Here is an 11,501-nt window from a genome sequence, read left to right on the forward strand (position 1 = left end):
GTATTTATGTATTTATTTATTTACTATATTTATGGCCCGCCTTTCTCAGCCATACGGCGACTCAAGGCGGGTTAAAGATTGGCACAATTCGATGCCAGACGTTCATAAATGTGCCATTAAAAACAATCTAAAACATATATAAAAACTGTTAAAACATATAATCATTGGTGTCATCTTGTTAAAAATGTTATTCAGTAACATCGTCTGGCCATTCCATGTTCATCATTCATAGTTCCGTGTTATCTATTCCGCTGCATTCTCAAAAGCGTAACTTTTTTCGGAAAGTCAATCTAATATCTCTGGAGAGGGAGTTCCATAGTCGGGCTACTACTGAGAAGGCTCTGTCCTTCGTCTCTGCCAATCGCACTTGCGAAGCAGGCGGGATTTAGGGTAGATCAGTACATACCCCTGGCGGGAAGGTAACAGCACTCCATGTAGTCATGCCGGCCACATGACCTTGGAGGTGTCTACGGACAACGCCAGCTCTTCAGCTTAGAAATGGAGATGAGCACCACCCAACTAGACTTAATGTCAAGGGGAAACCTTTACCTATGCATTGACCCTGCCATCCCTCTGCCTGCCTGAGCCACCTTCTTTGCTTCCAGTGAAGGGCGTCAACTTCTATGGCCCCAAGAGTGAGTTCGTGGTGAGCGGCAGCGACTGTGGGCACATCTTCCTGTGGGAGAAGTCGTCCTGCCAAGTGGTGCAGTTCATGGAGGGTGACAAAGGCGGAGTGGTGAGACACAGGGCAGGGTGGATGGGATGCGTCCGTTGTGACTGGCCTGGGGCTAAGTTACATTTCCATCTATATTTGCCTATTTGAGCAACTTTTAATCAGAATATAAGTGATGTTAATGTTTGTATATATTTATGGTTTTATGTCCCGGCATTGAGTGTTTGGCGTATATATGTTGTGCTCTGCCCTGAGTCCCCTTAGGAGTGAGAAGGGCGGAATATAAATAATAAATAATAATATTTATTTACGACATTTAGATGCCGCCCTTCTCACCCCAAAGGGGACTCAGAGCGGCTTACAAGTTATATGTGAATGCAATATGTTGTATTATTACCATAGCACAATATTAGTATTATATATTACTATATTGTACTATACCATTATACTATAGAGAAAAGTTGAAGTACTTTGGCCACATCATGAGGAGACAGGAAAGCTTAGAGAAGACAATGATGCTGGGGAAAATGGAAGGAAAAAGGAAGAGGGGCCGACCAAGGGCAAGATGGATGGATGGCATCCTTGAAGTTACTGGCTTGACTCTGAAGGAGCTGGGGGAGGTGAAGGCCAACAGGGAGCTATGGCGTGGGCTGGTCCATGAGGTCACGAAGAGTCGGAAACGACAGAATGAATGAACAACAACAACATTATACTTTCATATTGGGTTGTTGTAGGCTTTTTGGGCTATATGGCCATATTCTAGAAGCATTCTCTCCTGACATTTCGCCTGCATCTATGGCAAGCATCCTCAGAGGTTGTGAGGTCTGAAACGTCAGGAGAGAATGCTTCTAGAACATGGCCATATAGCCCAAAAAACTTACAACCCAGTGACTCCAGCCATGAAATTATAATATTTTATAATGACTATAATTATTAATTACAATAATTATTAAATTATAATAAATTATAATTTTATAATCTATAACTATAAAATTATAATATATTATAATTTTATAATTATAAATTATAATATATTATAATATAATTATAAAATCTATAATTATAATATTATTAGTAGTAGTATTATATTCTATTATAAAAATCAAAAGAGATCTTGGGTGGCATCAAATTAGATGGACCCTTAAACATGTAAGCAGTAGAATGTACCTTGTAAGAGTCTAAAAACATGCCAAACACTTCAGCAAGTGAAAAGGAAGATGGTTTGAAACCTAATGAACCCAAAGGGTGATTCTCCCCAGTGCTTCCTCTTCACCCTGGAAAGAAGTGACAAGTGGAGTGCCATAAGTAGGGTTATGGGCCCGGTTCTGTTCAGGATCTTGATTAATGGCTAAGATGAAGGGTTAGAAGGCATGATCATCAAGTCTGCAGATGGGACCAAATTGGGAGGGAGAGCCAATATCCCAGAAGACAGGAGCATATACAAGAGATGGTTGGCCGAAACTAACAAAAGGAAGTTCATGCAAGAGACTCCACTTAGGGAGAAAAAAGGAAATGCAAAGGGACAGAATGGGGGATGATCTCTGGCTCAAGAGCAGGACGTGTGGAAAAGATCTTGGCGTTCTCATGGGGAGGAAGGGGAACATGAGTCAACAGTGTGATGCAGCGGCAAAAAAGCCAATGGGATTTTGGCCTGCATTAATAGAAGATCCAGGAAAGTCATACTGCCCCTCTATTCTGCCTTGGTCAGACCACTTTACCTGGAATCATACTGTGTCCAACTCTGAAGGGAGATGTTGACTGTAAGCTGAAAGGTGACACAAAGAATCAAGGGTCAGGAGAACAAGCCCTATGAGGAGCGGCTTAAAGAGCTGGGCAAGTTTAGCCTGCAGAAGAGAAGGGTGAGAGGAGACATGATAAGAGCCATGTATAAATAAATGAGGGAAAGTCATAGGGAGGGGGGAGCAAGCTTTTTTTTTTTTTTTTTGCTGCCCTGGAGACTAGGATGCTGAACAATGGCTTCAAATGACAGGAAATAAAGGAGATTCCACCTGAACATTAGGAAGAACGTCCTGACTGTGAGAGCTGTTCAGCAATGGAACTCTCTGCCCCGGAGTGTGGCTTCAGACCACAAGAAAGGAGATTCCACCTAAACATTAGAAAGAACTTCTTGACTGTGAGAGCTGTTCAGCAGTGGAACTCTCTGCTCCAGAGTGTGGCTTCAAACTACAAGAAAGGAGATTCCACCTGAAGATTAGGAAGAACTGTGAGAGCTGTTCAGCAGTGGAACTCTCTGCCCCGGAGTGTGGCTTCAGACTACAAGAAAGGAGATTCCACCTAAACATTAGGAAGAACTTCTTGACTGTGAGAGCTGTTCAGCAGTGGAACTCTCTGCCCCAGAGTGTGGTGGAGGCTCCTTCTTTGGAGGCTTTTAAACTGGATGGCCATCTGTCAGGGGTGCTCTGAATGCAATTTTCCTGCTTCTTGCAGAATAGGGTTGGACTGGATGGCCCATGAGGTCCCTTCCAACTCTAGGATTCTATGATTAGAGTAATTTGAGATGATTCAAAGCCAGGTTTGTGTAAAATGCCTGCAAGAATGGTGGGACATAAATGGAATGAGTAAATAAAGCCAGTTGGAAGCTGAGGGTCCTAGTGGTTATTAGGTGTTAGAATAATAGCAAGGTGTTATTTATTTATTTATTTATTTGGAAGTTTTCTATACTGGTCGTCTCACCTCAACCGAGGGACTCGGGTCGGTTTACAGCATATATGCAATTACAAAATATACAAATACAACCAAGTGCAACATCATTAAAGATTAAAACAAAACAATAAAATACAATAAAACATCATCATTACAATTACCCAGGCCAGAACGTCAATACAATCGCAGTCGTAGTCACAGATCATCAAAGGTTCAGTCCTCAAAAGCCACATTCCAGAGCCAGGTCTTTAGTAATTTCCTGAAAGTCAAGAGGGAAGGGGCAGATCGGATCAATAGTGGAAGGGACTTCCAGAGCCGGGGAGCCACCACCGAGAAGGCCCTGTCTCTCGTCCCCACCAAACGCGACTGCGAGGGTGGTGGGACCGAGAGCAGGGCCCCTCCGGAAGATCTTAATAACCTTGATAGTTCATAGGGGAGAATCCGTTCAGACAGGTAAATTGGGCCGGAGTCGTTTAGGGCTTTATAGGTCAAAACCAGCACTTTGAATTGTGCTCGGAAGCTAATCGGCAGCCAGTGGAGCTGGCGTAACAGAGGGTCGTATGGTCTCTGTACCCTGCTCCTGTTAGCAATCTGGCTGCCGCTCGTTGGACTAATTGAAGCTTCTGGGCAGTCTTCAGAGGCAACCCCACGTAGAGAGCGTTGCAGAAGGTAGGCACTCACTGGGCATCTAAAGGCAGGACATTGCGTAACTGGAGAACCACAACAAAGAAGGTCCTCTCCAGTCTGCTACCCAGACGAGTGGGACAAAGGAGGAGGCCTCAAACCGTGGGGAGGGGTCTGTATAGCTTAGCAGGACACAGGATAAGAGCAAATTTGAGAAGGGCCTGGCACGGGGCTCAGGAGTTGTTCCTCTTCTCTCCCACTTGGCTGCTGCCCGCTTAGGTCAATTGCTTGGAGCCCCATCCACACCTCCCCATCCTGGCCACCAGTGGTCTGGATCATGATGTCAAGCTCTGGGCTCCAACGGCTGAGGCCCCCACCCAGCTGGCTGGCTTGAAGGAGGTGAGTTGGAGGGTAAATCAAATGGCAAAGGTGGGAGGGTGGTGGACCTCTTCTCCATGCTTCTCTACTTTGGGTTGATGGCCCACCTGACTATCTTCTGCCATCCCACCAGGTGATCAAGAAGAACAAGCGGGAGCGAGACGAGGACGGCCAGCACCACACCGACATGTATGAGAGCCACTTGCTTTGGTTCCTGATGCACCACTTCCGGCAGAGGCGGCATCACCGGGTAAGTAAACAATTTCTTTTGCTGAGACAGTTGAAAGGCCTTCCTAGCCTGCCTGGGTACCTGGGGCAGAAATGGGGATGGCTTTGCGGTGTGTGGGGGTCAGTCTTCCAGTTGGAGGTGAATAGTTACAGTCGTTGCCTCACCACTGTGAGACGAAACAAGTGTTTTCTCTGCATTTAAATATCCCAAAGTGCTGTGGGGAAAATTATTCTGTGAGGGAAAATGCTTGCTATGAAAATAATAATAATAATAATAATAATAACAACAACAACAACAACAACAACCAGCAAAGAATACACTCAAAGGTTCAGAAAAGTTCTCAAAAGCAAGCTCAATGGAGACAACACCATCAAGGCCATAAACACCTTACTTAGGCAATCCCTCGTTGTATGAATAAGATGACTATTTTTGTGGGTTTGTAGGTGGCTGTGGAGCCCTATTTTTGACCCGCATCTTCTCCCACAGTGAAGGCATTGGTTTCCAGGTGGAAGGCGGTCCCGGTCGGGGTTGGCTTGACGCGCCTTCCTCCTGGCACGTTTTTCTCTTTCACCCTCCACTTGTGCCTCCTCAAATTCTGCAGCACTGCTGGTCACAGCTGACCTCCAGCTGGAGCGGTCAAGGGCCAGGGCTTCCCAGTTCTCAGTGTCTATGCCAGAGTTTTTAAGGTTGGCTTTGAGGCCATCTTTAAATCTCTTTTCCTGTCCACCAACATTTCGTTTTCCGTTCTTAAGTTCGGAGTAGAGCAACTGCTTTGGGAGACGGTGGTCAGGCATCCGGACAATGTGGCCGGTCCAGCGGAGTTGATGGCGGAGGACCATCGCTTCAATGCTGGTGGTCTTTGCTTCTTCCAGCACACTGACGTTTGTCCACTTGTCTTCCCAAGAGATTTGCAGGATTTTCCGGAGGCAGCGCTGATGGAATTGTTCCAGGAGTTGCATGTGTCGTCTGTAGACAGTCCACGTTTCACAGGCATAGAGCAGGGTTGGGAGGACAATAGCTTTATAGACAAGCACCTTGGTATCCCTATGGATGTCCCGGTCCTCAAACACTCTCTGCTTCATTCGGGAAAATGCTGCACTTGCAGAGCTCAGGCGGTGTTGTATTTCGGTGTCGATGTTGACTTTGACGGGAAGCTTCCCACCGGAGTGGAAATCATCTATCGGACAGATGGCAAGCTGTTTAACCTCAGCAGACTGAAAGCCAAAACCAAGGTTACAACAACATCTGTTACAGAACTCCAGTATGCTGATGACAATGTCGTCTGTGCGCATTCAGAAGAAGATCTACAAGCCACTCTGAACACCTTTGCAGAAGCATACACAAAGCTTGGCCTGTCACTGAACATCGAGAAAACCAAAGAGCTGTTCCAGGAGTTGCATGTCACCAGCAGTCACCAGCCATCCCCTCTCCAATGCCAGAGATACAACTTAATGGTGTAACATTAGAAAATGTTGACCATTTCCGCTACCATAAACACCTGGGCCATACCTGTCATAAGATATACTGCTGGCATCATTAACTGGAAGCAGGCAGAACGGGACAATTTGGACAGAAAAACTAGAAAACTCATGACCATTCATAATTCATTACAGCCTTGCAGTGATGTTGACCGGCTCTATTTGCCTAGAAAGTCTGGTGGCAGAGTACTTTGATAAGTAAAACCAGCAGTTGAAGAAGAAAAACATGATGCCCTGGCAGAATATGTCAAGGAAAGCCAAGAACTTGCTTTAATTGAAGTCAATAATTGGAAACTTCTTGAAGCACAGCAGACAAAGAGTCAGTACAAGAAAACTGCACTCCAAACCAGAGCTGACAGATGGCACAACAAAGCCTTGCATGGGCAGTTCCTTGACAAAATTGAAGGAAATGTTGACAAGGAGAAGACCTGGTGATGGCTCATGAATGAAACCCTGAAGAAGGAGACAGAAGAAGGCCTGATTCTTGCAGCCCAGGAGCAAGCCATCAGAACCAATGCCATTAAGGCCAGGATTGAAAAATCAGTGGATGACCCAAAATGCAGATTGTGCAAGGAAGTGGATGAAACCATGGATCATATCCTCAGCTGTTGCAAGAAAATCGCACAGACGGACTGCAAACAAAGACACAACTCTGTGGCCCAAATGATTCACTGGAACTTCTGTCACAAGTATCACCTGCTAGCAGTAAAGAATTGGTGGGGTCACAAACCTGCAAAGGTAGTGGAAAATGAACACACAAAAATACTGTGGGATTTTTGAAATCAGTCTGACAAAGTTTTGGAACACAACACGCCAGACATCACGATTGCAGAAAAGAAAAAAGTCTGGATTATGGATGTTGCCATAGCAGGTGACAGTTGCATTGAGGAAAAATAACAGGAAAAACTCAGCCGCTATGAAGACCTCAAAATCGAACTGCAAAGGCTCTGGCAGAAACCAGTCCAGGTGGTCCCAGTGGTCATTGGCGCACTGGGTGCCGTGCCAAAAGATCTCAGCCGACATTTGGAAACAATAAATATCGACAATATCACGACCTGTCAACTGCAAAAGGCCACCTGACTTGGATCTGTGAGCATCATTCGAAAATACATCACACAGTTCTAGATGCTTGGGAAGTGTGCAATTTGTGAATTTTACTAAATCCAGCATAGAGATCTCGTTTGCTGTGACATACTGTGATTTTGTGTCAGTAAAATCATCATCATCATCATCATCATCATCATCATCATCATCATCTTTATTTATACCCTGCCGCCATCTCCCCAAAGGGGACTCGGAGCTGCTTACATGAGGCCAAGCCCAGGGATACTGTTTTATTATGTTTTTGAGCATTGAATTTTGCTCTTGTTAACCGCACTGTCGCCTGAGGGCTGAGAAGAGCGGTATACAAATATTGTAAATAAATAAATATTTACTCTGCCCACTTTCCTTTTGACAGCGCCGGAGGGACCCGGGCACCGGAGCCACGGACAGCGACTCGGACGAATCCCCCAGCTCCTCGGACACGTCCGACGACGACGAGGAGGGTCCCGACCGGGTGCAGTGCATGCCCTCCTGAGGAGGCCCCTGCGGGCGAGGAGTCCCGACCGAGGCATTGGGAAGAGGGTACAGACTAGGAGCCGCAATGCCCCCTTCTTAATTAACCACTGTTCCCTCTACCCTTCTGCTTTTTACTGAAACGTCAAGGAAGGCCCTCCCCGCCTCGCCACTTTCTCATTTCTCTCTACTTGCACTTGGACATCAACAGAGTCTGTGTGGGGTGTGGGAGGATGCGCAGAGCCCCCAGACACTCAATTGAGATCTTCCGAACCTCCCGGCGGAGGGAGTGTAGGGGGAAAGGGGACTTGGGGGACGGTGGGGGAGTCTGCCTTTCCTTGCATCACCACTAGATCTTCCCGGAAGTAGAGGAGCGCTTGGCTGCCCGTTTGTTCCTTCCCTGCGGAGCTCCCTTTTGAGTGAGTTGATGAGTTAACTCTCAGTTCCGCCCTTCCCCTTTCTTTGAAATGTTGTCCGTGATCCTCAAAGTGAAGGGAGGGCATCTTGGAGGTTTTGTGCTTTTCTCTCCCCATTTTTCCCCCCTCCTCGCTCCCCTTCCCCTTCCTTTCCAGGAGCACTGCTGCATGCTGCACTCGGGATGAGCAAAAATGGACTCTTGCTTCTTCTTTTTTTCCCCTTGGTGGGGCTTTTTGTCTTCCCTCCCTTGTTCTTTCCCCACACTCCACCCCACTTTGGTTGGTTGTGTTTCTTTTGTTTTTCTCTTTTAGGCATCAATAACTCCCCATTGCGAATCTTAGAGCCTTGCCTTTTGCTGGCTGAGCTTCTTCGAGCCTAAAGTTTGTTTCCAAAGTGTGGAATGCAGATGGTTGTGGGGCTCCTGGCCCCCTCTGCCCTTCGGCTGCAGTGGAACCTGGCTTTTTTTTTGGGGGGGGGGGGAGGCGCCATCAGGATCCCACCCTTGATCCGGAAGGTTCTTTATTCCCTTCCTCTCCGTCTTCCTTTTTAAAAATTCTCTCTTGTTTTTGAAACGAAAAGTTCTCCCCTATTTGCTGTTTAGAGGCCTAATTTTATATGTATTGAACCAGACAAGAACCAAATTAAACTTGGATGTTATCCAGTTAAGATTATTGTAAAAGTTTAAATATATATATAAATATAAATATATATATATATTATATAAATGCAATAAATAAATTGAGAGACAGAAACCTGGTAATGTGTGGAAAGGACCCTAAAGGTAAACTCTAGTTGTGTCCAACTGTGTGGGATGGGGCTCATCTCCATTTCTAAGCCAAACCGGCATTGTCCATAGACACCTCCAGGGTCATGTGGCCCGCATGACAGTATGGAGCAACTTGGCATGAGTCCTCAATATGCCCAAATGTGTGTTTGGGGGAAATAGACCTTGAAAATACAAGAAAGGTTTGGTGGAGTTTTGGAGTAATAGTTCACATACATCCAGAGATGCATGGAGTGCTGTTACCTTCACACCGAAGCTGTACCTATTGATCTACTCACATTTGCATGTTTTCAAATGTGCAATGTCTGCTGGCACGCTGACATATTCCACTGGGAGGAACTGGAGGTCAAATGGGAGAAAATTCCCCCCAAAATGAGGTGAAGTCTGACTCTGGGGGTTGGTGCTCATCTCCATTTCTAAGCCGAAGAGCAGGTGTTGTCCATAGACACCTCCAAGGTCATGTGGCTGGCATGACTGCATGGAGCGCTGTTACCTTCATGCCGAAGCTGTACCTATTGATCTACTCATATTTGCATGTTTTCAAACATGCAACGTCTGCTGGCACGCTGACATATTCCACTGGGAGGAACTGGAGGCCAAAGGGGAGAAAACTCCCCCCAAAACAATGGGACCACGCTGACATTCAGCACAGAGAAAGTGGGACGATTTTGCTAGCGATCGGAGCAGGCACCTCATCTATTGGCACCAGAAATATCTATTTTGGTTTGCAGGAGGAAGCAACCTCTTGAGCACACAGGGGGACAAAGGAAATGTGGAGGCTAACATCCAGGAAAGGGGAAACTGTCTCTGGGGTTATTATAATGGTTTCCCCTTGACTTTCAGTCTAGCCGTGTCCGACTCTGGGGGTCAGAGCAGCTGAAAAGCGGCGTTGTCCGCAGACACCTCCAAGGTCATGTGGCCAGCATGACTGCATGGAGCACTGTTGCCTTCCTGCCAAAACATTTGCATGTTTTCGAATTGCTAGATTGGCAGAAGCTGGGGCTAACAGTGGCAGCTCACCCCGCTCTCCGGATTCGAACCTGCTCGATTCTGGCCAAGGAGGGTGCTGTCGCTTCATCCACTGGTGGACAGTAAGCTAGGCTTAACAGTCGGGTGCTCAATCTGACTCAGGCTTTGAACTTGCCACCTTCTGGTCAGCAGTGTTCTATTGCTGCTGGCGATTAACCAGCTGTGCCACAGCCCGGCCCATGATCCTTGCAGATGAAGGCGTTCCCGGGGTGGTGGAGTGAAAATAGGGAGGCATCTACTGCCCTCCCTTCTCCTGTTCAGAATACTATTCAATGTATTAATTTATTCATTTACAGTTTTTATATTCCCCCTTCTCACCCTGCACAGGAGGGGATTACAATATACATGGCAAACATTCAATGCCATTATACACACAACATACATAGACAGACACAGAAGCAATTTAACATTCCAGCTTTCCGGCTTCATGAGGGTATGCTCTATTCCAGCCACAGGGGGAGCTGCCGCTTCACCATCCACTTGTGACACCGAGTCCTTTGATGGAGTACTTCCTCATTCTTTTGCACACTGCTGGAATGTTTTATAGTGTCATAAATTAATTAAATGAGCCTCCCCGCTAATGCAACTGTCTTTCGGGCTGCATGTGTCATCAGTTGGGGACCCCTCCCCTCAGTACCAACTGCCACCCTGGGCCAGAGTGAAGAGAGAGGGGGCCAGGGGACAGTCCCATCTTGTCTCTTGCATGTGTCATCAGTTGGGGACCCCTCCCCTCAGCACCAACTGCCGCCCTGGGCCAGAGTGAAGAGAGAGGGGGCCAGGGGACAGTCCCACCTTGTCTCTTGCATGTGTCATCAGTTGGGGACCCCTCCCCTCAGCACCAATTGCCGCTCTGGGCCAGTGTGAAGAGAGAGGGGCCAGGGGACAGTTCCACCTTGTCTCCTGTGCTATGCTAATAATATAATGTAATATATTGTATATACATATAATATTTATAATATTATAATGTAATACAATGTAATAATAATATATTATAATTATATATTTTATATTACATGTATTATTACTAATAGTATTACAATATAATGGTATAGTAGGTAAAGGTAAATATTTTCCCCTGACATTAAGTCTAGTCGTGTCCGACTCTGGGGTGTGGTGCTCATCTCCATTTCTAAGCTGAAGAGCCGGCCTTGTCCGTAGACACCTCCAAAGTCATGTGGCCGGCATGATTGCATGGAGCGCCGTCACCTTCCCACCGGAGTGGTACTTAGTACAATATAGTAATATATAACACTGATATTGTACTCTGCTAATAATACAATATATTGTATGTAATATAATATATTATATATACATATAATATTTTTAATGTAATGCAATATAATAATAAGATATCATTTATATTACATGTAATATAACTAATAATATTATGATATAGTGGTATGGTGCAATATAGCAATGTTCAATGCTGATATTGTACTATGCTAATAATATAATATATTGTATGTAATATACACCTTGTAATAATAATAATAATAATACTTTATTTTTACCCCGCTACCATCTCCCCAAGGGACTCGGTGCGGCTTACATGAGGCCGAGCCCGCAATACAAACAATACAAATACCTTGTAAGCTGCTCTGAGTACTCTTTGGGGTGAGAAGGATGGCATATAAATATTGTAAATAAATAAATAATAAGTTTCCTACT

General features: G+C 45.7%; 1 protein-coding gene across 1 annotated transcript in view; it reads left to right on the plus strand.

Moving 5' to 3' along the window:
* Positions 1-8,686, plus strand: part of DCAF8 (DDB1 and CUL4 associated factor 8) — a 36,962-nt gene extending 28,276 nt beyond the window's left edge. The window contains exons 11-14 of the mRNA XM_060758130.2: positions 606-736; positions 4,241-4,360; positions 4,473-4,589; positions 7,506-8,686. Coding sequence (XP_060614113.2) covers positions 606-736; positions 4,241-4,360; positions 4,473-4,589; positions 7,506-7,625 — 488 coding nt within the window. The 3' untranslated portion in view covers positions 7,626-8,686. The remainder of the gene's footprint in view (positions 1-605; positions 737-4,240; positions 4,361-4,472; positions 4,590-7,505) is intronic.
* The last annotated feature ends 2,815 nt before the right edge of the window (positions 8,687-11,501 follow it).

Source organism: Anolis sagrei, chromosome 12 (genome assembly GCF_037176765.1).
Source record: "Anolis sagrei isolate rAnoSag1 chromosome 12, rAnoSag1.mat, whole genome shotgun sequence".
Taxonomy (NCBI): Eukaryota; Metazoa; Chordata; class Lepidosauria; order Squamata; family Dactyloidae; genus Anolis; species Anolis sagrei.